Genomic DNA, 27,701 nt, shown 5'->3' on the forward strand with positions numbered 1-27,701 from the left:
ATTTAGCGATTGGTGTTGAAATCAATACAAACGGCGACCATAACCAATCAACAATGAAGCCTAAATTACGCGCCTAGCAAAACGCTTTGACAATGTCCTGTCAAAGCCAAACGCAACCAACACCATCAGCAAGATGTGCAAGCAGGTACGGTAATTGCATCTAAGTTTTGTGTTTTCTGCATTTAGCGTACGGCCGTGTTGGGAATTTATTTAATGAGCAACGCAAAACAGTGTGAAAGGCTGCAGAATAGATGCAGCAGTAATGATAAGTGCGAGAAAGAAGAATATTTAGCGGTGCAAGTGTCGCGCTTGGCTGGGGTGGCCGTTCTGTGCTGTTAGAAAAGGAGAGAAATACAGTTGTGATTAGTTTTGGCACATCGTGCGACATTGAAAAATCGTTCAAAGTGCAGCCAAAAAAGCACCGGTTACGTAGCGTGTGCGTGTTTTTAATGTTATAAACATACGACCGATTTGCGGGCACAAGAAACTGTTGGAGAAAAAGACGCATCTTTATTTTAATGACGCTAGCGGAAAAGGGAGGACGACAGGTCGGGATGATGCAGAAATGTTGGATGCGTGGTCTGCGCGTTACCCACAGATGGCGCTAGTGTAGCAGCCGACCAATAGAAGCTGCTCTGTGATTGGTTGATCGAAAGCTAGAGTGAAAATTTGTGAAAATGTGATATTTATCGTAAAATTGTGCTGTGCAAAACTGCCCACGGAAAAGAAAACTTGAATGTGAACTTTTTGCAATCGGTTGCGGGTGATAGAAATGCGCCAGGAGCATTTAGGAGTAAAAATTGTCCCACAGCATCGGCGCTTGCAGTTCGTCAAAATGGCGACCCACCGCATCGACCAATCAGCGTCGAGCTTTGAAAGGTGCCGTACATGATCGCAATTTTCAGTACAATCGAGGCCTTCGCGTCATGCTCTGCAGAAGTGCGTCTTCTATGAGCAAAGTCGGGTCGAAAAGATAGCACACAGCGCCAGGGCAAGGAACGATTCGACGAGCCTCCGTTTGGCTGGGAAAAAGGAAGAAAATTGCCACTATTTTGACATGTGTCACGCTGAAAATAAAGTGCAATAATATCGTGAAAACAGTTTCGTCGTTTGGAAGCCGATTTGCGAGACACTGTACCGTGCACGATAGTTGTGGGAGGTAGGTTTTTCGCCCGCCATGGTTAATAATGCCCGTGTGGCATAAAATGTGTGTGGTGCTGCTGATTGCTGCTTGGCCGCGTAGCGAAAGAGCGATAAGTGTGGGCTGGCTGGGAAATGTGTTGTCCGGCCTGGTGTGTTTGGTGCGTTGCGAACTGCATCATGCGCTATGTGGGCAGGCCAGATGAAAATGCATCAACAAATCCGTGCTGATGCAGGTGAAGCACAGCTACTGTAGAAAATTTATCCCACCGTAGGATAAATTCCAAGCGACACCGCAGTGGGAGAACGCTTGGATCAGTTGTTCCGATGGGTAGCTTCGAAAAGTAGCGAAAACATGCCATTCCCAAACGCTAGTGGCAAGGAATCTGTGTGTTTATTCGAAATTAATTTTTGACTAGAACCTCCAAAGATTTCGGGAATCGTGGAAACGCAAGCTCGACGACGATGCACAACATAGCCTACTATGGAAAGTTATCGTTGGTCAGATAGCATTTCCTTGCATGGTTGCCAAGCTCTACCAACACTGATGATCACCTAGAAACTGATGTTTTGCTTTCTTTGGTTTTGTTTTCTTTGCAGGCATTCGGATTGAGAGAAGGATTTCTAAAATAGATGATAAAATTGATGTGCATTTCTGCGCCTAACGTATCTCCAACTGAGGCTTTTTCCTTCCGGGGCACACAACGATTGGACGGGAGTAGATAAAAGCTTTCCACTACAAAGGGCGACCGCGAGTGGGAAAGCCTGACTATGCAGGATTTACTGGTGCAGTTATTCGAATAATCAAAAGCTCGTATAGTCCGCCTGTGTAACGTTGCATCGAACTTAGTGAAAAGAACAACACACAAACCCAAACACACACACACACACACACACACATACACAAAACCACGATGACGGGGAGACAGTCAAATGGTCCGGGCGGTAGTGCTTCCGTGGGCAAACGGAGGGGCCGCCCGCCTAAAACGGCCACCATGGAACGACCGAAAAAGTTCCAGTATCATCTGATGAAGAAGCCCAAATATTTGTGCAAGGATGGCCAGGAGGGAAACAGTACACCTTCGGCGTCACGCGCCTCCTCACCACAAGGCAGTGAGGAAAGCCGTCCGTCCACCTCGCGGAGAACACCCGCCACGAAAGGTACAAGAGGCAGGAAATCGACAACGCGTGGACGTCCGAGTGGCCGAGGACGCGGTGGACATAATAATTCTTCCGCCCGAAAAGGTATGTTGATGAAAAAAAAAACCTTTAATGTTTATCCATAGCGACGACATGCACACATATTCCGGTCTTGCATCATATTCTTTCCAAAACAACATAGCATAGAGCAGGACTGGTTCCTTCGATGCGCGTCGCGCGACGCGCTGTTAGGCTGTGTGCGTGCGTGTGTTCGTTTTCCCTCCATTTTTTCGCTCCCACGGCGCTGAACCTTCTTTTTGACAGTTAGTTGTAGGGACGCACGCAAGTGTGCTCCGGAAGAGCGAGAGAGTGAGAGAGTGAGGAGAGGGAGAGAACGAGAGGACGAGGGGAGGGGGACGCGCGTTGTCTCGGGCCGGCGGGGAAACTTTGTTTTGATGAAATTTCCTTTTAAGTTACTTCTCTTTTTTGACGCCACTTGTGTGTGCGTGTGTGTATTTATGTTTTTGTTGCGTTTTGTTGTAAAAAAGAAACAGACGATGTAATGGAAAGAAACAAAAGTTTTTGTTTTTTCAATGTTTTGCATCGTTGAAGGGGGAAAAAATGATATAATGCCTACTTCGATGGTGTTTTGAGCAAATCGTGCTAACAAATAACAATGAATTAATTTGCCCGTCGGTTGAATGATTGTTAATAAAATGTGTTATATTTTAACAGCATACTCGTACCACGATTCGGAATATCATTACGGTTCCGACTTTGGAGACGACAGCGACAAGAGCGATCTAGACGATGACTATCTACGCTCGCCCAGTGATTCGGATGAAAGTCTCGGGCAGGAATCCGACAGCGATTTCTCGATGACCAGCTCGAGCGGAGGGCCCGGCATTAACGGGGCGATCTATCTGAAGGATCCAAGCCCGGATCCGATCTGGCTGCAGGAGCGCGAGGTGCCACCACTGGAGCTGCCGGAATCGTCGAAGGATCTGCTAGTGCCTACGGACATTGTGCTCAAGTGCACGTCCATCTATGAAATCATCCGACGCTTCCGACACCAGGTTCGGCTGTCCCCGTTCCGCTTCGAGGACTTTTGTGCCGCCATCTGGAGCGAGGAGCAAAGCGCGCTGCTTACCGAGCTGCACATCATGCTGCTGAAGGGCATCCTGCGCGAAGAAGATTCCCAGCAAACGCACTTCGGTCCGCTCGATCAGAAGGACAGCGTAAACATTGCGCTGTACTTGATCGATTGCATTACCTGGCCGGAGGTGTTGCGAAGCTACATCGAAAGCGATCCCAGCCTAGATCAGAGCGTGCTGAAGATTCTGACCACTACCGAGTATCCGTACGTTCCGGCTGACGAGCGGCTGTACGTGCTGCAGTTCTTGACGGATCAATTCCTCGTAACGACACAGGTGCGGGACGATGTAATGCAGGAGGCCATCCGGTACGATGATCACTGCCGGGTGTGTCATCGCGTAGGGGAGCTGCTGTGCTGTGAAACCTGTCCGGCTGTGTTCCATCTCGAGTGTGTGGAACCACCGCTGGTAGACGTCCCGAAAGGGGACTGGCAGTGTAATCTCTGCAAGTCGCACAAAGTGTCCGGCGTGATAGACTGCATCTCGACGCAGGAAAAGCAGGGCATGCTTTCGAGACAGGAGATGCTCGGTTTCGACCGGCACGGACGCAAGTATTGGTTCGTGGTACGCAGGATTTTCGTCGAAAACGAAGACTCGTCGCAGGTGTGGTACTACAGTACGGTGAAGCAGTTTGAGCTGCTGCTTTCGAAGCTAGATCCGGACGAGCTGGAAGCGGAACTGTACCAGGAGCTGGATCAAAAGTATCGCGAAGACATCGTGCGACAGATGACGCTTACGGAAACGCTCACAAATCAACACAAGGGAGCCAAGAAGTCGTACTTCGAGGTTGACAATCAGCGGGTCGAGAAGCTGCTGGGCCAGCCGGCCGCAGAAGAACAGGCCAAGGATGCGCCGGGAGAGGAAGACGGCAAAGAGCGCGAGGAGGGATCAACGGAGGCGGGAGAGAACGGTGGCGAGCAGCATGCCAAGGATAAGGAATCCGATGAACCGGTCGTGAAGGAAGAGGACGGTGGTGCTCAACAGCAGCAGAATGGTGGTGGTGGAGGAAGCAAGCATGTAACGCGATCGAAAACGGGATCCCTCACTCCACGAACGTTTAACCTTGACGAGCTAAAGAAGAAAAATCCAAAGGAAGAGAGTGCGAGTTCCGTGACGAGCACTGGCGCCGCTTCAAACGCCGCCTCGGACAGTATCGATCGCCTAACACGCCAGAAGGTAACACAGCTGTCGAATGGGACGCTCTACTTCAAGCTGGGAATGGAGAATGGACACAAAAACTACGTCAACCAGTACGCGGTGCATCCGATCGCGCTGAACAAACCGCAGCGCAACGAGGAGCGTGACAAAAAGCGTCACCTGTCGCACAAATTCTCCCTCACGCCGGTGTCGGAGTTCAAATGGCTCGGTGGTGGCCTGTACGCCACCCAGCAGCAAATCATCACGACGATCCGGCAAACGTTGCTCGCGCTGGAGCAGGCGATCGTGACACCGTTCATGCACCATAACTGGAACCGGCTGCGCAAGGTGTGGATCAATGCGATCGGGGTGTGCACCACACCGAACGAGTTTGCCCGGGCCATGTGCATGTTCCAAACGTGTCTTCGTGGTGTGGTATTCGCGAGCGTGTGGCACGAGCAGCTGGGACACACGAAAATGTACCGGATAACGTTGGCCGAGCGCGAGGAAAAGAAGAAGCTCGAGAAGCGCGAAAAGCGCGAACGCGACGACGAGGAAGAGCGAAACCGTACGGCGGTGAACTTTGTGAAATATTCGCTCGGCCTGAAGCACCAGGTGTGGAAGCAAAAGGGCGAAGAGTATCGCATCCACGGCCAGTGGGATTGGGTGTGGCTGGGAACGGGGCGGCGAAGGAAGAAAATTCCCGGGCGCACGACGAACGAAGCGGCACACATGGTACTGCCGGTGCTGGTGCCGGAGACGCGCGAGCGCAAGGTCCAGAAGCTAGACTGGCGATCGTACGAAGCGTTCGTCAGTAGCCGCCGGCCCCCGAAGGCTGATCGGAAACCGGCTGCAGTCGATTTCTTAACCGACATCGATTCGCTGAACGAGAAGCTGCTGCAGAAGATCAATCAGATCGAAACGTTCGAAGTCCCGCAACAGTACAGCACAGAAATCGATGTGTCGCGCGCCCTGTCCACTGCGGCAGGTCGCATCCTGTACCCGAAGGTGGGTCGCAAGTGCCCGCTGCTGGAAGGATTGCTGCAGCGGCGTCTCAACTTGCGCGATGCGGAGGAGCAACGCATTAAGCTCGCCAAGGAGCGCCAGGACGAAGGGTTGGGCGAAGAACCGGCCGTCGTATCGAAGGCGGACGCTGCACCAAGCAACACGACGGTCATAACCGTGCGTGTGCTTCCGCCCAGCGAATGCATCGAGAAGCAGCTGCAACGGATCGTTAACAGCCGCGCAACGCAGGCGGGACTCGTCGGAGCAGTTACCATAAAACCTCACGTTACCGCGTACCAGCAGCATCTGCGCAACCGGCAGTACCGGGAGCGGTTGCAGGCGTTGGTCTGCCAGGCGCAAGCGTTGCGTGTAAAGTATCACTACGCAAATCGTGCCGCGGCCCGCAATCCGTGCTACTCGATCTCCTGCACCACGTCCCCTTCAACATCCCCTACTACGACCCCGTCGTGCTATTCTGCGCTGTGCCGCCAGAAAGTGGCACTGAGGGCGAAACTGTTCGCGCTGCTCAAGCAAATGCAGCTGATGGAAATTCAACACAACAGCTCGGTGCAATCGGCGGCGACGACGACAGCCGGTGGCGTGAGCGGGGCGGCGAATGCTTCCAAATCGATCCTGGAGCAGAAGCTGACCGAGGCGAAGAAGGAGAGTTTCGAAAATTTGCTCACCAACTTTTCGGTCAACCTGTTCAAGGTGCTCAACGACGATTTGGAGCGATCGAAGCGAACGCTGGCCGAGTACGATGAAGCGCTGCTGGCCAAACTGACGGCAGAAGTTGCACCGAAGCAGGAAGCGGACGGTGTCACGGTAAAGCAGGAAGTGCTGGACTCTTCCGTTGGCGCTGACGGTCCACCACCGGCCATAATGGACTGTGACGGTGTGGTAAAGGAGGAAGTCGTGTGCAGCAGCGAAGATAACGCACTCGACAGCAGTAATACGGCGGCGATGCTCGACGTCACGACAGCACCGACGATCGAGGACATCAAACCGATGGATGTGGCGGAAGACGACGCCGGCGGCGATATCAGCGGCATTACACCGCTGAACGAGAACTCTAACTCCAATTCGCTTTCCTCGGAAGTGTCCGTCGGTGATGGGACGCGCGTAACGCGTGGCCGCGGTCGATCATCACGGTTGGCGGCGTCGAAAGCGAACGAAGAGGCAGCAGCGGTTGCCGTGCCGAAGGAACCGTCCGCCACAGCGGTAACAACACCACTCAAACCAAAGGAAGAGTCCGTGCTGGCCGAAGGCAAGCTGGCGGAGTTTATGGTTCCCAGACGACCGAACCGTCGCTTTGCGTTGCCTTCGCGCAGTACGAAGAAGGAGGAGGCGGAAGAAAAGGAAGAAGCACCCGATGGCAGTGTGCGCGTGTACTCGGTCAGCAGTACGAAGGGGAAGCTTTATCTCAAGAAAACTCTCCCGCCGGCGGTTAAAGCACCCACCGCCGGTGCTGCCGCTGATGCAAAGCCAAAAGCGGACGTCCGCATTCCTATCCTGGGCAATGGCAAACCACGCTACCCGGTGGTCAATTACTTCCGCACCAAGAAGCCGGGCGTTTCGTCAATCATGGTACTGCCACGGGGTGAGCTGCTGAAGCTGGCCAAACACGGTGGCCGACTGCAAGTGGGAGGGTTTCACCATCTGGCCAAAGCAAACACATCCGTGTGGCCGTACCCCTGCTCGCGGCCGCTCTTCAAAACGTGCTGGCTGTATCGGAGCGTGAATCTGTCGTCGCTGGCAGCGGTGGGATTGCAGTTGCGCATTCTCTGGACCTGCCTGCGCTGGGACGATATGGCCATGAAGCCGGTGACGGCCGACGGAAAGCAGCAGGTGACTACGGAGTCGGAAATAATGTCGCTAGAGCTGCTGCGCCACCGGCACGTGGGAATGTTTAACGAACGGCTGCAGTATCTACGGCGGAAGGTGGTCATTCCGCTGGAATTGCCGAAAACGGTGCGAGGTAAGTGTTGACGTGGGATGATTTGTTGCTCCTAAAGGCGCCCCCGGGGTACTATGGTAACGCGTTTTTTCCCTTCAATCTCAGCGGAAGTGCAATCGATTCGGTCGGGATTGCGCAAGCGAAAGCGTGCTGAATCGCCCCAGCAAACTGAGCCGCAGGTGTCGGAGGAATGGATCGACGAAGACAAGCTGGAGCTGTGGGAGATCAAGCTGTACGGCGAGAAGCAGGAGAAGCTGGTGGCTGCCTCGGCTCAACCGGTCACGCGGAACAGTACCGGCAAGCTGCCGGTGAACAGTCGAACGAACGATTCGTCTGCATCGAACGCCTCGGCGGCCGGTGGCGCGACGAACAGTAGCAAATCGTCCGGCTCGGCTACCAGCAAAGTCTCGCGCGACGAAATCAACGAGAAGATGGAGCAACAGTTGCGCATACAGCGCGCAGCACACAATCAAAAGCGAGCTATGGAATTGAAGCAAGGTACGTGCGGTGGTGGTGGGGTTAAACGCAAAATCCACATGTTTGTTAATTTTTTTGTTTGTTTTTTTGTTCTCCTTGTAGAAGGTGGTCCCACTAGTAAGACGCCGGGCATAATTCAGCGCAAGATTATAGTGAAGAACGCGGACGGTACGACAAAGGTCATTCAGCAGAATGTTACCACCTCCCAGTCGGCTGCCGCCAGCCAGCAGCAACAATCGGCCGGAACGTCGAAACCGGATGGTCCGCAAAAGGTTCAAATTATTCGCGGGCCGGACGGTAAAGTGAGCGTGCGCGGTTTGAACCCGGGCCAACAGTTGATTCAAACGCCGGACGGTAAACTGCACGTGCTAAGCAGCAACCCCAACTGTGAGTATCAGTCATGTTGCCACGTTGCTTCCCACCCGTTATGCTGACCAAAATCATAACTTTTTGTTGCCCTTGCGATTGTAGCGCCCAAACAGATGATTACGAAGATCGGTCAGAAGATCGTGAAGGTCGGTCAGTCAGGGACGCCAAACTCCTCCTCATCTGCGGCAACATCCACGGTAACGAGTGCTTCCGAGACCGGTACACCGTCCACCCCTACAACAACACCACACATACTGAACAAGGGAGTGTTGATGCGAAACGTAACCACGACGCCCGCGAGCAGCGCATCGCCCCAACCGGTGAAGCAGGTGGTACAGCGTCAACTCTTGCACAAGGTATGTAGGCAGGCTCAACAAAAGGCGAAACGTTTGTTGAACTACCTTTCGTTTGCTCCTGTCTTCTTCCCCCAAAAGGTACAAACTTCAAACGCAACGACAACCGTGCAAAATGTGCAGCAGCTCGTCTCGTCCACACCGCAGAAAATATTGATCAACAACCAGAGCACGCTGCAGAAGGTCATTACCAGCAGTGGGCATCAGCTGTTGGCGACCTCGACTCCGGTGCAGAAAGTGGTCACGCAATCGAACTTGCAGCAGCTGCTCCAAGGAACGCAGGTGCAGGGCGGCCAGAAGGTGATCGTTGAACCGACGGCAGCAGCTGCAGCAGCTGCGGCAGCCGCCGCCTCGAGCACCGCCCAATCGCCAATACCAACCACGCAAAAGGTGCTGCTGGCCACTACACCAGGCCAGCCGACGGTTACCAAACAGATATTGATTCAAAATGCGGGTAGCGTTGGTGGAACGCCACAGCAGATCATTATCAATCATGGCGGACAGAAGATGGTTCAGCAAATTGTGGCCTCCCCAGGGCAGCAGATCATGATCGGCGGACAGCGCATCATTCTAAACAGTGCACAGAAGATCGTCAACAACACACCGCTGCAGATACAAACGCAGCCGACCGTTGTGTCGATGGCCGGCGGCCAGCTGACGACGACGGGCACGATGCAACAAATCCAGAAAGTACAACAAATCGTAACGGCGGCTCAACCGACCATTGCGACCGCTACTATACAACCACAGCAGCAGCAGCAACAGCAGCAGCAGCAGCAACAACAACAGCAGCAGCCACAGCAAATACAGATTCAGATTCAGCAACCGGCGGCCAGTATGCAAACCGTGGCGACAACCTCTCAACCGCAGCAACAAACGGTGGCGATCAGCCAGGTGCAAAGCTTGGCCCAACAGCTGTCCAGCGGGAAGTTGCAGCTTGCGAACGTAAACGGGCAACAGGTGCTGTTGCGACCGATCAGCAACAATCAGGCGCAGGTTGTTGCGCACATCAAGGCGCAACCGAACGGTACTTCGCAAATTATTCCTGTCGCCAACTTAACTGACCCTGCTCAGGCGCAGCAGCAACAGCTCCAGCAGCAATTGGCACAGCAGCAGCAGCAGCAGCAACAACAGCAGCAACAATTGATGCAGCAGCAGCAAATTATACAGCCTGCGGTACAGCAAGTACTGCAGCAAACAGCAGCGGACATGAATAGTGCCGTTATTCAGCAGCAGCAGCAACAGCAGCAGCAACAGCAGCAAATCAGCAATTCTGTAGAACAGTCGCTGCTGCAAGGACAACCGCCCGGAACGGTCATAAAGTGTGTTACGGCACAGGTTGTGCATACCGGGCAAGGACCAAGGATCGTGTTGCAAGGCCTACAGGGCAGCGATTTCACCCCTCAACAGACGGCGCTCGTCCAACAGCAGGTCAAGCAGCAACTGCTTCGAGGTAGGTTGAAAGGCGGTGAACACCCATCCGGTCGGGTCGGTCGGTCGATTAACAAATGGTTTTCTCCGCTTTCACGCAGTGCAAGAATCGAACGGTCGGCAAGGTAGCATGATCGGTCCGACGAAGATCTATCTCGCCATTCAACCGGCCCAAAACACGATCGCGAACGCCGCCGGTACGGTCGCTGCCAGCCAACCGCCACCGTTGACGCCGGTGCAGATTAAGCACGAGTCGGGAGCGGCCGGCACACCGATACAGATACACCACCAAGTAAGTCGCTTTTAGGGGTTGCAAAGGCCCCCGCTTCTCCCCTCCCATCATTTCATGCTCTCTAGCCCCTCTGCGCTACTGCCCCACACAACAACCCCCCCCCGCCCCCCCTTTACCAGTCATCTTGAACTGTAATTCATTGTAACACCTAACATTACCGGTTTTGCTGTGGTGGGGCTGGTGGGCGCAATGCGCAAAGCACGGACGGTGATACGCCGACGACGGAACAAAAGCAATGAGCTACATCATAACCTTATTAATTACACGAAAGATATCGCACACACTTGCCCATGTACATTCCCAGGGAAGAAGCGTGCTGCTGGTGCGTGTGTTGCTTACCGAATAAGCGCGCGAACCCCCAGGTTTTGATAGGTTAGGTTCTGTATGTGGTTTTATTTTTTCTTTGTCGTTTATTACTTAACATTTTACCAGCATTTGACAAATCTTGTTCGATAATACGAATGTAACGCCCCCCCCCCCCCACCCCCTCCCCCTGCCTGCCAACCCATCGCGAGCTTGCCTTTCTGTAGCCGATGCTCTGACTAAACATTATCACATAAGACCGAGAGAGCTACTACTACCACCAGGTTGTTTGCTGCATAGTGAGGGGGAAAGAGATTTTAATACGTTTTATGTTACATGTGTTATGCAGTTTAAACTGTTTAATTAACCTGATCCGATTTACTAAGTCCTCTTACTCGGAAGATCGTTTATTGGAAGGCTAATGAAAACTAACAAACCATGAACCGATCAAATACCACCCACCACCTGCTATTGCTGACGATTATGATTTAATGTAGGTTTTTGTTATCGTAAAAAGATATATGTAAATGTGACATGGTCCTGTTGGCAATGCGGCACGCGTAGTAAATATAAAAAAAAAGAGAACGAAGGACCTTCGAAAAAATGAATTTTAATCCGGAATGTATGCATTCCCTCCCTCTCCCCAGTGTTGCAATCTATTTGCGTATTTATATTGTATCGTTTAGTTTAGTGCTCTTACCGCTGCGGCTGACGACATTGACGCCTATGAACTATGAACTATGAAAGGAGTGCGTACTCCCGGTACTCAGATTACAAGGACTGATTATGTCTGGCTATATGGCAAAACACGGCCTGATTTAAAGGTTTACCTGCGATAAAACCAGTTCAGGTATAACTGAAGGTTTGAACACTGAACTGCAATATGTAGTCTGCCCATTCTAAGCATGATTCAAGCTACGAAGGACAGTTGGAAAAGTTGTTTTGTTCTGCGCTCTAGGAGCTCTTTTGATACTTGATACTCTCTAGACCCCATGTTAAGCTCTATTGCTATATAATGAATGGCAAGACGTTTTGGGATCAAATCTCGACACGATCCCCTTTCGTTGGATCACCCTTGAAAAGAAATCCCTTGAATTGTTATTTGGACAACATTTTGCACCAATGGTTTTTGATAAAAATTTAATGCACAGCTGAATGAAAAATATATACAAAATAAGTAGCAAGGCAGATCTTTGTGGCAAGGTGCACGCTTGGTCCACGAATGATTTAAGCAACACAACACAAACTTTACGCCACTCTTCATGCATGATGCAGAAACGATATGAAGTGGTGGACCCTTAAGCCGTCTGCAGTCGCGCAACAAAGCTGGGGGGTCGTCGTAACAAAGCAAACTCATTAATCGCGCGAATAAGCCGCTGATAAAACTGACAGAAGCGAAAAAGGGTCCACGAGAACAACGGCTCAACATATTTTGGTTTAGTGAACATTCTGTCCACACTTGCTCGGCTTTTTACTTTATCTTCTCTTAACTGAAGGTGGAAGGTTTCTGCTGTGATGCATCATTGCAACGATCAAAACACATGTAGACCACATGTTTCCAAGCTCCAACTATGTAAACAAGTGCCGCTTCTCGCGCGCGTACTACCAACAGATCCATCTATGCCATTAAAGAAGATTGCATCCGTTCAATGGACGGACCGGGGTTTGATGGTGAAACAAAAGCATTAAGATCGAGAAGTACCATTCCTCTCTCGCAGGGTTAAAAACGCAACATTCACATGCTCTTTTCTTAGGTGCGTTTAGTAGATATAATAATAGCAACCCGGTACTGTTTCTCCATGACAAATGACCCATTTATTTAGAGGATAGTTTGAAGCGTAATGAGATTCTAATTCCTATTCGAGCTATACTAGCACCAATAGGCATAGGCTGTATCTGATCTGGGTGACGCCGCTTTATCACGAAACACATTGCATCTTGCCTCAACATTCAACATTACAATTCAACGTGCGGAGAGGTTAATATTTATCACCATAAGGTTCGAGTTTGCTTGTTTTTGCTATACCGATTCTGTATTAAAATACCTGACTTACAAGCGTGTGGCTGGCGGTGGTAGCTTATTATTTATCTTCTTAAGTGCTTTTACTTCATTCTTTTTTTGAATGTTCTCCTCCATGTGTTAATGTTAGATGTGCTGTCTGTCGAGAAGAATATCGACACACACACACTTCTCTTGGCTAAAATTGTTCAAGAAAGCAGTTTTGCTTTATTACTAAAAGAATAGCACTATGAGAAGGGGTTACACTCTCTCTCTCTCTCTCCATCTGTCTGTCTCGGACGATAACCGCCCCAAAAGCAATTGTACTGTACATAGTAATCTAGTGCTAAGCAACACTTTCTACAGCTCGGTAACATTTCTACTTACTACAACAGCACGGCACAGCTGTAATTAGTCCCCAAACCTTTGGCGAATAGGAATGGGAAAGTTTTGTAAGTTTATCTAATACACAACAAAACCTCTCACACGAACGCCGCCACGAGGCAGAGGAAGGTAATGATTGCGTTACAGGAACGAACGGCCAGTTGACTTCAGAAGAATAGAGAGACGGAGGAGGAAGCGTATGTAGAATTGACACGCGGGGTTTTTTCTTCCTCACAGGAAAAAAAACGTATCCCCGTGTGTGTGTGTGTGTGTTTGTTTAGTGTAAAAATTAGTAACAACAAACATATACAATATTATTCTTCATGGAGAATAGTAGAGGTGTAGGAAAGGATGATTTATATACATATATACACAGATACATCATCATCCAAAACTGATTGCACGATGCAAGATAAATAGGAGAGAATAATGGAGAAAAAACAATGAGCCGAAACAGTGGCAAAATCAATAAAGAAACAAAACCACTTATAATAAAACCAATGTATCTGAGCAAGAATAACAGCAAAAAAAAAGAAACAAATTTTACAAAAATAATTTCCGGTGTGTGTGTGTGTGTGTCTGCTGTTTTGCTGCTGTTTAATATCCTAAATCACGTTGATGAAATTGAAGTATTGTTTTGCATTAAGTTTCTGTTGCGAGCCCTTAAAAAATGATCTTTTGCTCAGTTTAGTTTGCTCTTTTCTCTTATTTGTTGTTATAAAAACTTTGTTCACGCCGCACACCGGTCTCCGAGCCAACCCTCTCTAACCACCAAACCTGTTGTACCACCAAAAACCATCGTGTCGTGTTGTTGTTTGTTGTGTAAACACCGTTGTTTCCAAACTTGGAACCGAAAACGAAAGGACATACTAAATAATCCTCTAATCTTATTCACCTTTCACCACAAAGCGGAAAAAAATGCGGGTCGAGAAAGTGAAGAAAGGAAGCCACATGCTGCGACACAATTGCGAACGCGCGGGAATGCAATTCTCCTTTATCCTTGTCTCTCTCTCTCTCTCTTACTTTAAAAGTATTAGCGATTTATGTGTACATATGTGTAGGACGACGGGATGTATTTGTTGTTGTTGGGAGATGCATGCGTGTGTCGGATTTAGTAGAACAAAAAAAGGAGTAACTCACAACAACACGGTGAGCACAGAATTCGCAGAGCTTACCCCAAGACCCAGGGAAACGCAGGGAAAAAGGCCCAGAAAGAGGAACCAAAACAGCTGCGAAACAGGGAAAACGACACTAAAAAAACACGTGCGCGCTAAACGTTGGCGGCAGCGGCGGCGGCGGCGGGCAGGGCTTTGCCTCTGAGATCTCTTCTTCCGGCACAACACCACACCTGCGTCCTGAGTTGTTGTGTATGGCTTAGTTCTTCCGCCAGGTGTACTGAGCTGTGTGCTAGCGCGAGAGTCCTAGCGAGAAGCAATGGCCAATGATCAATTTATTTAAGCACTTTTCTCTAATCCTAAGGACCCTCCCCCATTAAACTTAAAGCTGTTTTAAACTTGTTGGGCCATACAACCGATCGATTACCACCACCGTTGTTACCGCTAATCCAACTACCACACGTGTCCCGCCCATGCTGTTTTTGCCTTCTTTTGTGTCCTCACAGTGTTGTTTGTTTCTTTTTTTATGGTGTTTTTTTTATTGTTTTACTACCTTACCACTACTACCACCACAATTTGTTTGATGTGTTGTGTTTTTGAAACAGCTTTTCTTTTATAATAACACGCTTTTATTTGTTTCTTATCCCATGACGACGCCGGTGCATTTTAGCAGAGAGTTTTCGATTCGATTTTACTTTTGCACAAAAATGGTTTTCCCAAGAGAGCGGAAGTTAATTATTTTAAGTTTGTTTTTTGTTTTGTTTTGCATTTAAAGAAACCTCAGAAATTATCTTCAACACATGATTTTTTATTACCTTTTGTCCTGCTCTCTCTCTCTCTCTACCTCCATATCTCATCTTCCCCACTCTGCGTGTGCTCTCCTCGCTTCTTTTGATCGCAAATGAAATCATAATCGCAGTACAAACGCGTGCGCGCACCGGCAAAGCAAAAGCAGACAGCAAAAAAAAACCTCCCCCCAAAACCACGACACACACACCCACAGAGAGAGAGAGCTCGTATTTGCCATACGATCCGAGGAAGAAGAACAAACCTGCTGCATTCCATTCCATCGATCTCCGACCAAGCTTATCTTTCATTCATCGACCGTTTTGTTTGTATGTGTTACGAAGAAAGGGGGGGAAAAAAAGAACGAGGATAAAGGACGGTTTTCTTCGCGGTTGAGAAGGATTTAGGAGCATAATTCATCGACGAGAGATACCTAAAGCGTTACAAGATCATAATGAGTCCCAAAATTAGCAGACTGAACTATCTATTGTGTACGGAAGGGAAGAGTGTAGGAAGTGTATGTCAAGCACGACGAAAGGCTTTTCGAACACGGTCAGCAGTTTTTTTTGGCGAATAGGTTCCCGTAGGAGAAATTAGAACTTCCTGAATGTCGCATTCCCTTTTGCACACATATTTTGTTTTAGCTTCGTTATTGTTTCCCTTAACGAAATTTAGCTTCTTTTCTTTTTGTATATTTTCATTTATGATTAAAAAACACACAATGTCACGGGACTGCTCTCGAGCCCTCTTAGTTTGTTGAAGCTTCTAGTAGAATGCTTCCCGTCTGTAGCTTCATATAAAATGGTTAGAAAAGGAATCAGCGATAAAACAACAAAAGAAAAAGATGATGAAAGGAATGAAAAGGTGACGATTCCATTCGTGTGAAGGTTTGGGAGCGTGCAAAATTATTAGCAACTCGAATGAGGCGAACACTTGGAGCGAAGGGAAACGATAGGATGAGGATCAGTACAGGGATTACGCGTGCAATTAAAATTCCAATTGGCAAAGCTGTGGCTACCTTTCCGTATTTTTGTGTACACCTATCAATTTCCGCACTTTGTCCTCTGTTTGGATGAATATCTTCACTCTCTCTCTCTCACTCTCTCTCGCTCTGTCCTACAATCACGATAAACGTATACTTAATGATGGAAGGAAGTAACGCGGGAAGATGTGCGCGTTTGCCTATCTTCCTGTTTACTTGCAAAGTAGAATACCTTCCCCCCCCCCCTTCCCCCCACAAAATCCTTTACAATAACTATTTATGGTCGGAGATCGGTGGGCTTGCATGCTTATATGAGTTTGAAAGAAAGAAGGAAGGTTCTTCCTCGGTGAAGCATCTCTAGGGCGGATGTTTTCGCTCGTCTCCTCCTGTACGCTGGTTTGTTCTGCTGTTGCTGCTGCTGCTGCTGCTGATGGCGGCCGGCGCTAGTGTGTTCCGGACGCGCTCCACCACACCTGGTTTGTAGCCGATTGTATTCATTTGCGATGAAAAAGCGTGAGCGAAACACATTTGTGTTGTGTGTCCAACAGTGTCGAATCTGTCGAACGTGTTACTAATACAATCAATCCGCGCTCGCGGCACCACACCACCGTGTGTCGACGATGCACACTTTGCTCGACACCCGTGGTCGTACAATTGTGTTTTGTTCTGTTCTTTTTTCTCTTCCTTTTGTCGCATTACAATAGGATAATACCGCAGCACCGGTGGCGGAAGCAGGATCCGAGCTGATCGTACCGGTAGCAGAGAATGCGACGAATGCCACGACGACCACGACGGTACCGGTAGCGGTGGTTCCGATCATTGCCGGGACGAACAGCAGCAATGCGGCCGCTGCCGACGACGGGAAACCGCGCATCATTTCGAACATTATCATTAACGGTGCCAACAATACGCCGGGAATCAACCCGCTCGTCAAGAAGGAGCTGATCCAGAAGGTGAGCAATAACCTGAACAACAAACAGCAGCAGCAGCAGCAAAAGCTGCAACAGCAGCAACAGAATGTACAAACCGCCGACGCGGAACCGTCCGATGATACAGCAGCGGCGGCGCGACTCCTGAAGGACGTAGCCAACGAGGCAAAGGAGCTGGAAGGCGGCGACGAGGGAAAGAACTCTTTCGTGGTCACATCCGACTACATTACGCAGTGTAAGTATTTCGCCGCTACCCTTCAAAATACGTTACGGAATAATAAACAAAAATCACCTTTACCCCCTTTCTTTTCTCCAGTGATTAACAATGCTCGCAAGCAGGGCAATTCGCCGGAGATAGAGGAAAAACTGCTGAACCTGCAGCGCTATCATGAAAAGAACACCAAAGCGGAAGATCGCTGCGATCGCACGATTGCACTGCAGCACAACTACAGCAACATGAGCGGCATTCGCAGCGAATCGCACAGCAACAGCAGCCGAACGCGCAAGCGTACCAATCCACGCGCCGAGGATGATGATGACGAATGGCAGATGGATACGCCGAAGCGTTCTCGCCCCTCGAAGGGTGCTTCCGGTGCGGCCGGTACTACACACCACGGATCAAGTCCCGGCGGATCAAGCAGCCGCGAGCGAAAGCTGTCCAACAACGAAAACCATGTCGGTTCGCCAAGCAAAAAACGAACCACGGCAGCGCCTACTGCAGCAGCGGCATCGACTGCCGACCATGCTTCCGGTGGTGGTGGTCGCAATAGAAACGCGGACAAACGGAAGCAAAATGCGGCGCACGCTGGCGATGCTGGTGGTAATGTTGCTGTTGTTGCTAGTTCCTTGGGCACAACTGGTTCTCCCCAGCAGCAGCAGCAGCAGCAGCAATCGAGCCCACAGCAAAAGCAGAATAAATTGCAGGTATGTTATCCGCTAACCGTTCTCCGCTCTCTCTCTCTCTCTCTCCCTCCCTTGCTAATCGGAATCGGAAGGATCGAGCATTTTCTTCTTTCCTTAGCGGCTATTTTCCCCCCTCAATCCCCATTCCATCCCATCCATATCCGCTGTTTATTTAGCTTCAAATTGAACGAGATAATCGTGTGGCAGCAGCAGTGCGCACAGCTACTTCTTTAATTTACTTATCATTTATTTCTTCCCCCACAATCACACCCACCGCCTGAATCGCGCGGATGGTGGTGAAGCAGATTTCTTCGATATGGTTTCTTTTGCGTTTGAATAATTATATTTCTTTATTAATGATTTGCTTCCGTCGTTGCAAGAGTTTTCCCCCCAGAGTCCCCCCCGAAGCATACGCACACACGCCAACACAAAACAAACAAACAAAAAAAAAGAAGAGCCGAAAATAAAATCCTTATTTATGTGTGTGTGTGATTGTTCTTTTGCGCTAGGCACAATTGAATCGTCACAAGGAACAGTTAAAGAAAGACATTCTCAAGAAACGATCTCATCTCGAAAAGGAATTGCAGGTACAGATACAGAAGGAACTCTCCGTCGAGCTGCAGTCGGCTTCCGGCTGCACCACGAATGTCCGGGCGGCGTCAGCAGTCGCGGCATCGGGTGGTGGAGGGGGAGGAGTGGTGATGGCAACAACGGCTGCTGGCACAACAACTTCATCCGCCCATCAGTCATATCAGCAGCAGCAGCAGCAGGAGCAGCAGCAGCAACAGCCAGCAACAACAGGGTTCGAGTCGATCACGTCCAGCGTGGACGATGAAACGCTGCCGCCGCCCGGTCGTGGAAGCTCGAAGCAAGCGACGGATAAGAGTTCCTCCACATCAACCGCAACCACCACAGGCAGAAGAAGGTTGGTGTTACTCCTCGTGGTGCGGTCGTGTACGATCGTGTGATCTACATGTGTTTGTTGATGCGATGATGCTATTCTCCTTTCTTCTTCTTATTACCACGCGCAGAACAACGACTGGTGGTGCTGCAAATGCTGCAAAAGAACAAGCGTCCTCCGGGACGCCAGCCAAACGGGGCCAGAAACATGCTTCACCAGCAGGATCGAAAGCAGCGGCTGGCGGTGGTGGTAACACCCGTTCGTCGGGAGGCCGTAGTGCAGGACAGGCGAAACGTGGTGGCGGTGCGAAGAAGAGCAGCAAAGCTCAAACGCACTGCATCTGCCAGACGCCGTACGATGATTCGAAGTATGTGCATGATGGTGGCCATTCTTAGAAGCGATGGTCAGTTTGCTGAAGCTTTTCTCCTCTCTCTCTCTCTCGCCAGATTCTATGTTGGTTGTGATCTGTGCAATAACTGGTTCCACGGTGATTGTGTCGGTATAAGTGAGGCCGAGTCAAAGAAAATCACCGAATACATCTGCAGCGAATGTAAGCATGCTCGGGACACACAGGAGCTGTACTGTCTCTGCCGGCAGCCGTACGATGAATCTCAGTGAGTAGAAAAAAAACCCCGACACCACCATCCCGCGCGCGAGTGTATGTGTCGCAATTCCTAACCACATTCCCATGCTCCTCGATGTGTGTAGGTTTTACATTTGCTGTGACAAGTGCCAGGACTGGTTCCATGGTCGGTGCGTCGGTATACTGCAGTGCGAAGCGAACAATATCGATGAGTACAGCTGCCCGAACTGCCACATGAACAATGCAATCAACTTTGCCAACATGAAGCCGCTGAGCATGAGGGAGTTTGAAAATCTCAAAAAACTCATCAAACAAATACAGGTTTGTGCTCTGTCCCTTTCTCTCATCCTTCAATTTTATTAATTTATTACTGTTTTCTGCATTATAGCAACATAAGAGCGCTTGGCCATTTATGGAGCCGGTGGATCCGAATGAGGCGCCGGACTATTATCGTGTGATAAAAGAACCGATGGGTAAGTTTGCCAAACTGGTTTTGGGGCGATGGCGGCTGCAAAGAAAGCTTTGGATAATGCTAAAGCTCGCTCGTGTTGTGCGGGTTGCCTAGCAACAGGCGTAAACGCTTGTAAAACTTCTCTGCCTACTGTGTTGTACACTGCGTTGTGAAGCAGACGCTCCTCCTTGCGACAGAACGACCGATCGATCCTTTTTTGTGCATGTGCACTCTTCTCACCTCACCTCACCATACCGTTTCTCTTCCCGCAGATCTGCAAAAAATTGAAACAAAAATCGACAGCAAAGTCTACCAAACGCTGTCCGAGTTTATCGGTGACATGACGAAAATATTCGACAACTGTCGGTACTACAACCCGAAGGAATCACCCTTCTACCGGTGTGCCGAAAGTCTCGAATCGTTCTTCGTGCAAAAGATCAAATACTTCCGCGAGCATCTCGTCGATCGTATCGACGAAAGTGTGGAGGCAGCAGTGGCGGCGGCGGTGACGGCGGCGGATGAAGCGCTTTCTACCACCGACCCGGTATCATCGGCCGTGACCGCAACGGCGTAGTGTTGCACCTCCATTCTGTACAACTATCTACAGAATGGCTAGGGTAGAGAGCGAAGCAGTGTAAGGTGCGGGAGGGATTGTATAGACGGTGCCGCGCTCGCCCGAGAGCGGTCATTTGAGTTTAAATTTTGATACCTTCAGTACATTAATTATTCCAATGTACAAAATCGGGTTGGTTGTAAGCTAGGTAGGGGGTCGAGAGAAAAGAATTAGTCATCATTACCGAGCGGGAGAATATACATATATTTATTTCAAACCGACCCCACGAGAATTTCAAACAAAACTTATTAATAGTGGTTAAGTTGGTGAGGGGGGGGGGGGGGGAGCCGTGTGGAGTTGGTGTGGGCCGGTCCCAGATAAAGAGGGTCTTTTTTTGTTGTTGTTGTTGCTCGGTATAGCAAGGACCGTCCCGTTGAGCCTAAGTAGAAGAGGCACACAAATTGCTTTGCATCATGCGTATAATTTTCCACCGAATTAATGTTGAGGCGTCCTTCGAGTGTAAATATTTAAACCCTAAAGAGAGCAGCGAATTATAAGGAAGGGACGTTGTACGGATGGTTAGACGGAGAGGAGGGAAGGTGTGAATATAGGCGGTAAGCTTTTAATCATTTTAGCGTAAGCACGCACACGTTCATGCGAAACATAGCCATGAGGTATTGTTCCACACGTTTACAGGTGTAGATTTTGAATCTATATTTAATTTACATTTACACTCTTGCATAGGTGTGTACATGTTTAACCAATTCTAATAGCAGAGCGAAAGGCACACTTTTATTGTAGATATACCCTCCACACACACACACACACCCAGAACAGAGACACCCGTTTTTTTTTCTTCTATTCCTTTTATCGCCACACATACAGCGTGTGCAGCACCACCCCCTGCATACATTATTGAACTCTGGGCCTGTGTTGTACTGAAAGGCGCCACTAGAAAGTTGCATAGTATTATTCCTTCAATATCGGATTTCCTTTAGAGCAGCCCGGAGAAAGGAGATGAGTTTATTATTGCATCGCTGTAGGTGAGATGGTGAATTATATGAACGCCCAACATATTGGAACAGAGAGGTCAGACTCCCCCCGCTCACGCGCTCGCTATATTATATTGAATTTCACAATAAATGTAAGAATCTGGACAGGATTTTTAAAAATACAGCTCATCATAGCCTTTGAGAATGAGAAAGAAACGATCGGTACTGTTGGAAAGAGTTTATTGAAGCAGATCTTTGTTATATTTTACCGTCAAAAGCATAATAGCCATTTCTGGTTTCTTCTCAGTACGTTTAGGTCTCGTTACGGTTCCGCCAGTGCATTTTATCAGCCCGAAGGATGGTGTCTATTGTCCAGCAGTTTTCTTCGCTTGGAGGTGATTTTTCCCTGTGGAAAAGCGTGCATGTGAGATACACAGGCGGGGCGAAAAGAGGGGATAGAAGAATGAGGATTTTTTTGTTCGTGATCGTGATCGTGAAAACGCGGGAAGAAAGCGGTATTCAAGCGGTGTAGCAATTTAGGCAGTACTCGTGATCGTGAGAGGAAGGTGAGAAGTGACTCGATTGCATCCTCGCTTTTAGTATTTTTGATGGCTTTGCGATCGGCAGCTCGCAACCACCGTCTTGGTCACAGTATGATTGGGAAATGTGATCTCCTAATAAAGGTCACACACTTGGATTCACTTCATGTAAAAGCTTCATAACTACCGCTAGAAAATGAGATAACAAGGGATCATGATCTCTCAGCTCCTTCTGCAAAGAAAACCCGTCCTCTCAGCGTTCTCCAGCAGAGTGCCTACCCTAACAAGCCTCATGCTCGATAGAAGAGTGGTTACCAAAAAAAAAAAGAGCAACTTCACGCACCGCATGATCGTCACGATGATTTGCACACACCACGTACGTAGAGAGCAATGATGGCAGCCACATCAGCTGGTCAGTAGGGATCCACAATCAGATGGGTAGTTAGCGCAGCCACAGTACTCGCGCACCTTTCGCAATCACCTCACTCACTCAGTCAGTCAGTCAGTCAGTCAGTCCGTTGCTTATCACGTCCGTTAGTTTGTGTATCCATTTTTCCGACATTAACCTACCGAGCCGAGAGGAGTCGACGGCGATCGGCCGAGATGCAATAGCATGTGATCGTCTGATACGTGCGTGTGTGTGTCCGAGAGGCGGTGTATTAGTAAAGTGCATTTGGTGGAAAATCAAAGATCCGATTTTGCGTCGAGTTCGAACAGAACAGAACAGTAGAGAAGAATGTTTGAAAAACGATTTAAACGCCCGAGTGTAGCGAACGGCGATGGGTTAATATTGTACTGCAATCAGTACAGTTACTACTGCCACAAGGTGAGTCTGTTCTTCATCTGGGCTTGCCCAACGGAAAACTCTGGTGGTTACTTATGTTACAAAGTGTATTGCTTGTGAACTAGAAACAAAAGTTTAAAAATAACTGAAACAGTTTTTAGAAACTACAGAGAGAAGAAACATATAACATGCACCAGGGTTGCGGTGGGGTTACACTGTTTGTCTTTCATTTTATCATCATTTTGCTACTAATAACATTACATAACACGATACGCTCTCGTCGATAAGAGCGATCTTCGCCAGACGATCTTCCGTGGTTGCACGGAGCCGTTTTGTCGAGATGATGAGAATTAAAAATTAGTCACCAGCGTTAAGGGCCTTATTGCACTACTTAACCTTGGCTTGGCTGGTGGAAGAGTCATCTTACAGCAGTAGTTGGGTACGGTTGTGATTAACCAGTCATGTGGTGCTCCATATGCGTGTCACCGTCATCGGTCATGCATCGCCGAGTTTAGACGGTGGCGGATCATTCCCGTTTTCTACTGTGTTAATGACGGTAACGCAGTTATCTCACCACCCACAAGATAACGCAGCTCCGATCGTTACCGGGGGTTTGTGAGACCGATGTAATCTCTCTGCTACCTCTTTACAGGTTCTACAGGCTCTGCACGAGAAAGGGATACGGTTCACCAAGTACGAAATCGATGTGACGAACGATGAGCACTTTTCCGAGTGGTTTCTGGAGCTGAATCCACGCGCCGAGTTGCCGGTGCTGCAGAATGGGTTGCTGATCGTGCCCGGCTCAATCCGGATACTAGACTATCTGGAGGAAAACTATCCTAAAAGTAAGCCCATTCTCAGGAGCCTGTTGTGCTGTTATGCTTCTCATTGTTTGTCCCCCTCTTTTCTACTGCCCCAGATAAACCGCTCCGGATGCCGCCCGGTACGGATAAACTGCTGCTAGGCTTTCGGCAAACGATCGAAAGCTTACCGATCGGTGTGATAACGATCGGATCCTTTCTGCACCCGCAGCACGTCGGCAGTCCAAAGTTTCCGTTCGTACTGCCCGTGCGCCAGACGATCCTCGCACGGGACGAAACGCTCGCCCAACGGCTTCGCACGTACGCCACCGAATATCCTGCCTTTGCCGAGGTGCTGCTAAAGAAAGCCGACTTTCACGAACGTAAGCGAAGCATCATTGCGAGTGAAGAATATTTCTGCAAGCTGCTGGTAGCGTTGGACGAATTTTTGACCAGTGTCGAACAGTATCTGGCCACGATCGACAACCTCGAAGCGTGCTGGCTGCTCGGGTCAGATACGTTCACGATGGTCGACATCGGTCTCGGCACGTTGCTGCACCGGCTGTACGTGCTGGGGCTGGAGGATCGTTTCTGGGGCACAGACAAAGGCAGGCCCAACGTGGGACGCTACTTCACGAAAGTATGCGCACGTGAATCGTTCCAAAGTGTGCTACCGTCGAAGGTGTCCATTTTGCGCACGGTGTGGATAAATACGCCACCGGTGTATAAGGCGGGACTGGCCGCCGTGTCGTCGGTTTTGATCAGTTCCACACTGTTGAAGCGATAATAATCTCACGGACACGCAATAGCGTGAAGCATTTTCTTTAATCGAAGCAATCTGTTACTAAGGTAAATATGCTACGGTAACTACGAGCACACTAGGATTAAACACTTAACAAAACGGTAGATTCAAGCATGCATACCACAGTTCAAACACATTCCGGCGAGTAGCACCGAACAAGAGTAAAAAGGGAGACGTTCATCAGTTGTAACAAGTTTCCTGCCTGTATTTTGGTCGTTCGAAGAATGATAACAGAAATTACAAAACAATATATCAACAGCAAAACACAATGTTAACGAAATGAAACGGAAAGTGACACGAATACATAACATACACATAAATAATAACGTAAGGTCTGCCTCGCTAGTATGTTCCCCTACTGCTACTTAACTAAAACGAACAAACTAGCTAACCACCAAAGAAGAGACGCATTAAAGGAAAGAAATCAATAAACCCCCTAAACTAGCTGTGTGGTGAAAATGACGATTTTTCACTTCACTCTCGTCCCGTCTAGAAACGTTATACGCGGGTCTCATATTATCAGACTTTCTTTTCGAAAAAGTAGGGTTTTTTTGCCAGCAAATGTCATGCTATTAGGAGTAGGACACAGCAAAGCTCAGCTATCATTACAGCCAGCCGGTTCTGGCTTTCTTCTACGGCTATAGTCTCACGAGACAAGTCTCTTTCGTCGTAGGTCGTATGGTTTTAATCGATCAAAACGATCCTTCGTTTTCTTTTGTTTGCTTTGGGCGCTGATCGCGGTGGGGTTCGTGGAGGGCCGACAAACTAAATCTGCAAAAATGGAAAAATACAACAGACACGGGTGTGTGGATTGGTAGACAAGGTATTTTATAATGTTCCTTCATGCGCCTTAATCGTATTGCACACAGGCCTGTACACAGCATAGAAAAATGCGATTGCCCAACATGACCCACCACCTCCTGCAGTAGAAAGCAGCCAATCCAGTTGATAAACAGAATCCGGTAAGTACACTACAGCCTACAGTTTACAATCACCCTTCAATCAAGACATTAATCTCAACCAATGTGTTATTACAAACAGATCATACAAACACTTACAAAAGGAATACGTATGAGAAAGGCGACCGCACACACTACGATTCGAACCGCTCGAAGCGACTACGATAGCGCGCGTACGAAGGATGGTTAAACTCCGAGTTGCTATAGTTACTACCACCACCACTACTGCTGCCAATGCCACCGCTACCACTACCTACGCGTGAACCATACAAATGACTACTTACGAACGATGCTCCTCCCTGCTGCAATGCACCACCACCGATCCCCGAACCTTCCAGCGAGGATGCATTGGAACCAACGGGGGCACCCATCGCCGAAGCATTGAACGGTTGCCGAGCGGCGTACAGTGGCATGCCCATAAACTTGGGAATTTCCTTACTGCTGCCGGTGTTGTTCGAACTGCCACCACCGGCAGACGCCGATGAACCGGACTGCAGCAAGCTGGCCCTTCGCCGCAGCCCAATTTCCGGTTTGCTGAGCGATTGATAGTTAAACAGCCCCTTTCCGACGGGATCGGGCAGCACGGTCGGTATCGGGTACCAGGCACGGTACGTCACGAACCACGTGACGACGGCAATAATGCCGCTCAGCACCTTCTCCGCCATCCGGTGGTGGTAGAGCATCGTTCCGACCAGCATCAGATCCCACAGCAGTTGCAACATCGTCATCCCGACGAAGAACAACCGTATGGTGGGCGTGAAGCGGGTGTAGAAATACTTCAGCGCCTTCAGGTCCTCGTCCTTGAGGCTTTTGAGCGGATTGGACGTTTGGGACGTGTCGTTGTTGGTGCGATTGTGCTCCTCGTTCCGCAGCAAATCCTTTATACTTTCCCACCCGATAATGGGGCGTGCCTCCTCCATCAGCACCAGGCTAGCGTAGATCAGGATGAACGCGTGGCCGGAAATGTCGAAACCATTCCACAGGTGGCCCGCCTTCAGGCACGGCGTTTTGGCGTCGAATCCGCGCATACTGCACCGCCCGTAGCTCGATTCGATGATGTTGAACAGCTTGGTCCAGACGAACCAAAACACGGTCGCTATGCCGAGCCGGGGCATATGGTTTCTTAGCAGGCGCTGATTATCACCACAGCAAATCGTGATCGATGTCATGGCAAGATACGGGAAGGCAAACAGCAACGTCCAGGCCCAGCCCAGCTTAACGAAGTACACGTTGAACAGGTTGTCTGTGCGGGCCAGGTAAGTCTTTGGGTAGGGGGTGAAGTCACCGATCAGTGACACGATGAACAAAGAACCCAGATACAGCGGCACCTTCAGGCTGGTGTCGAAGAAAATGATCTTTTTGCACACGTGCAGCACCATCATCGTGAGCACTTCCCGTATCGAGGTCGGTGTGGCGGTCGGCCGTGTGCCCTTTGCTTCGCTTCGCGCCGTTGTGTCGTTTAACCCCTGGCGAAAGTTCATCTGCGGACGGGAAGCGTTTGTTCCGCCTGCTCCGGAGGCAGATGGCGTGTGGATTGGTTTTCGTTTGCTTGCCATCGGTGCGCACTAATCCTGCGGGTGTTTGTCGGTATCGGTCTGATTTATGTGCGGCACGGAAACGAAACACAAGAATAAAGCCCCTTTGTTGATTAGTGGTCGCTTGACGATGGTAAATGATCATGGGAAATCATGGGATCATGGGAAATTGAAAGCGAAAAAAAAAAGAAAGTGCACACAACGGTCCCGTTGGCGCTACTAATATGGTGCAAATTGGTGGTCCGAACTTAAAAATAAACACAGCCACAGTCTCATACGCACACTGCACGAGGGAGCAGGGTATCGTGAGGGACGGGAGGGGAAAGGCTCGGCCGACCGACCCGTCCAGTTTTCATACAGCCCCGCTTTGCATTCCAAAAATAAAAAAAGCCCACCAACACTGCTCCGAGACTCGATCAAACGCGCTTCCGCATGATCCGAAACACCAACTTACATCACTTGTTTGTACCACGGCATTAACAGGAATGCCGCGAATGCGTGTGAAAAATTTGTTAACCTTCTCCTCGCGCACTAGGTACGGTGTAAGGTTAATTTCACCAGCAGCAGGAAACGGTGTGCGCCAGTTGAGTTGGGCTTGATTTACGCACTTTTACAAAAACACTTGCACGCGCAAAAACCAGACGATCCGTGTGTAATTAACAACATCTGCAATTCAAATGACACTTGCGTCTTCAGCTAATGTTTCAAACGTGGAAGCAAACAGGACGGCGATAGCTGTGCGGAATACGCGCTAGTATTCCGGGCCGGTTGAATTCTTTGTGGCGGAAATGCCTTGCATAGTACGCATTGTGTTTTGCAAATTAAATTTACTCTTTTGCTCGTAATGGAGCAAATACCGCTTTCTTCATCAGTTGGGGCTGATTTGTTGTGATTTTTCTGTTCAGCACAAGGTATATAGACGTGTCTCAATTTCTGTGGAGCGAAG

At 49.3% G+C, this 27,701-nt stretch overlaps 3 protein-coding genes across 8 annotated transcripts; 2 read left to right on the top strand and 1 right to left on the bottom strand.

Moving 5' to 3' along the window:
• LOC118510302 (nucleosome-remodeling factor subunit NURF301) lies at positions 1–21,518 on the top strand. 3 transcript variants are annotated; one of them, XM_036051930.1, is made up of 16 exons: positions 1–145; positions 1,741–2,385; positions 3,016–7,554; positions 7,639–8,031; positions 8,113–8,397; positions 8,482–8,735; positions 8,814–10,185; positions 10,265–10,455; positions 16,729–17,188; positions 17,270–17,877; positions 18,366–18,781; positions 18,888–19,124; positions 19,204–19,371; positions 19,466–19,661; positions 19,729–19,813; positions 20,064–21,518. In XM_036051930.1, the coding sequence occupies exons 2-16, from the start codon at positions 2,055–2,057 to the stop codon at positions 20,363–20,365; spliced, it is 9,837 nt and encodes a 3,278-aa protein (XP_035907823.1). In that variant the 5' UTR covers positions 1–145; positions 1,741–2,054; the 3' UTR covers positions 20,366–21,518. The 3 variants fall into 3 exon arrangements, with proteins under 3 accessions (XP_035907823.1, XP_035907822.1, XP_035907824.1); XM_036051929.1 differs by lacking the exon at positions 1–145 and adding an exon at positions 931–1,159; XM_036051931.1 differs by lacking the exon at positions 1–145 and adding an exon at positions 931–1,159 and having other exon boundaries at positions 18,435–18,781.
• LOC118510306 (fat storage-inducing transmembrane protein) lies at positions 21,206–27,647 on the bottom strand. Of its 3 annotated transcripts, none has more exons than XM_036051936.1 (3): positions 27,210–27,600; positions 25,505–26,815; positions 21,206–21,742 (listed from the first exon to the last, which is right to left on the bottom strand). In XM_036051936.1, the coding sequence occupies exons 2-3, from the start codon at positions 26,774–26,776 to the stop codon at positions 21,683–21,685; spliced, it is 1,332 nt and encodes a 443-aa protein (XP_035907829.1). In that variant the 5' UTR covers positions 26,777–26,815; positions 27,210–27,600; the 3' UTR covers positions 21,206–21,682. The 3 variants fall into 3 exon arrangements, with proteins under 3 accessions (XP_035907829.1, XP_035907831.1, XP_035907828.1); XM_036051938.1 differs by lacking the exon at positions 21,206–21,742 and adding an exon at positions 24,442–25,032 and having other exon boundaries at positions 27,210–27,647; XM_036051935.1 differs by lacking the exon at positions 21,206–21,742 and having other exon boundaries at positions 24,442–26,815.
• LOC118510309 (ganglioside-induced differentiation-associated protein 1) lies at positions 22,250–24,652 on the top strand. 2 transcript variants are annotated; one of them, XM_036051946.1, is made up of 3 exons: positions 22,250–22,701; positions 23,312–23,504; positions 23,579–24,652. In XM_036051946.1, exons 1-3 carry the CDS (start codon positions 22,612–22,614, stop codon positions 24,244–24,246), a joined length of 951 nt encoding a protein of 316 aa, XP_035907839.1. In that variant the 5' UTR covers positions 22,250–22,611; the 3' UTR covers positions 24,247–24,652. The 2 variants fall into 2 exon arrangements, with proteins under 2 accessions (XP_035907839.1, XP_035907840.1); XM_036051947.1 differs by lacking the exon at positions 22,250–22,701 and adding an exon at positions 22,958–23,215.
• Positions 27,648–27,701: the final 54 nt, after the last annotated feature.

Source organism: Anopheles stephensi, chromosome 3 (assembly GCF_013141755.1).
Source record: "Anopheles stephensi strain Indian chromosome 3, UCI_ANSTEP_V1.0, whole genome shotgun sequence".
In the NCBI taxonomy this organism is placed as follows: Eukaryota; Metazoa; Arthropoda; class Insecta; order Diptera; family Culicidae; genus Anopheles; species Anopheles stephensi.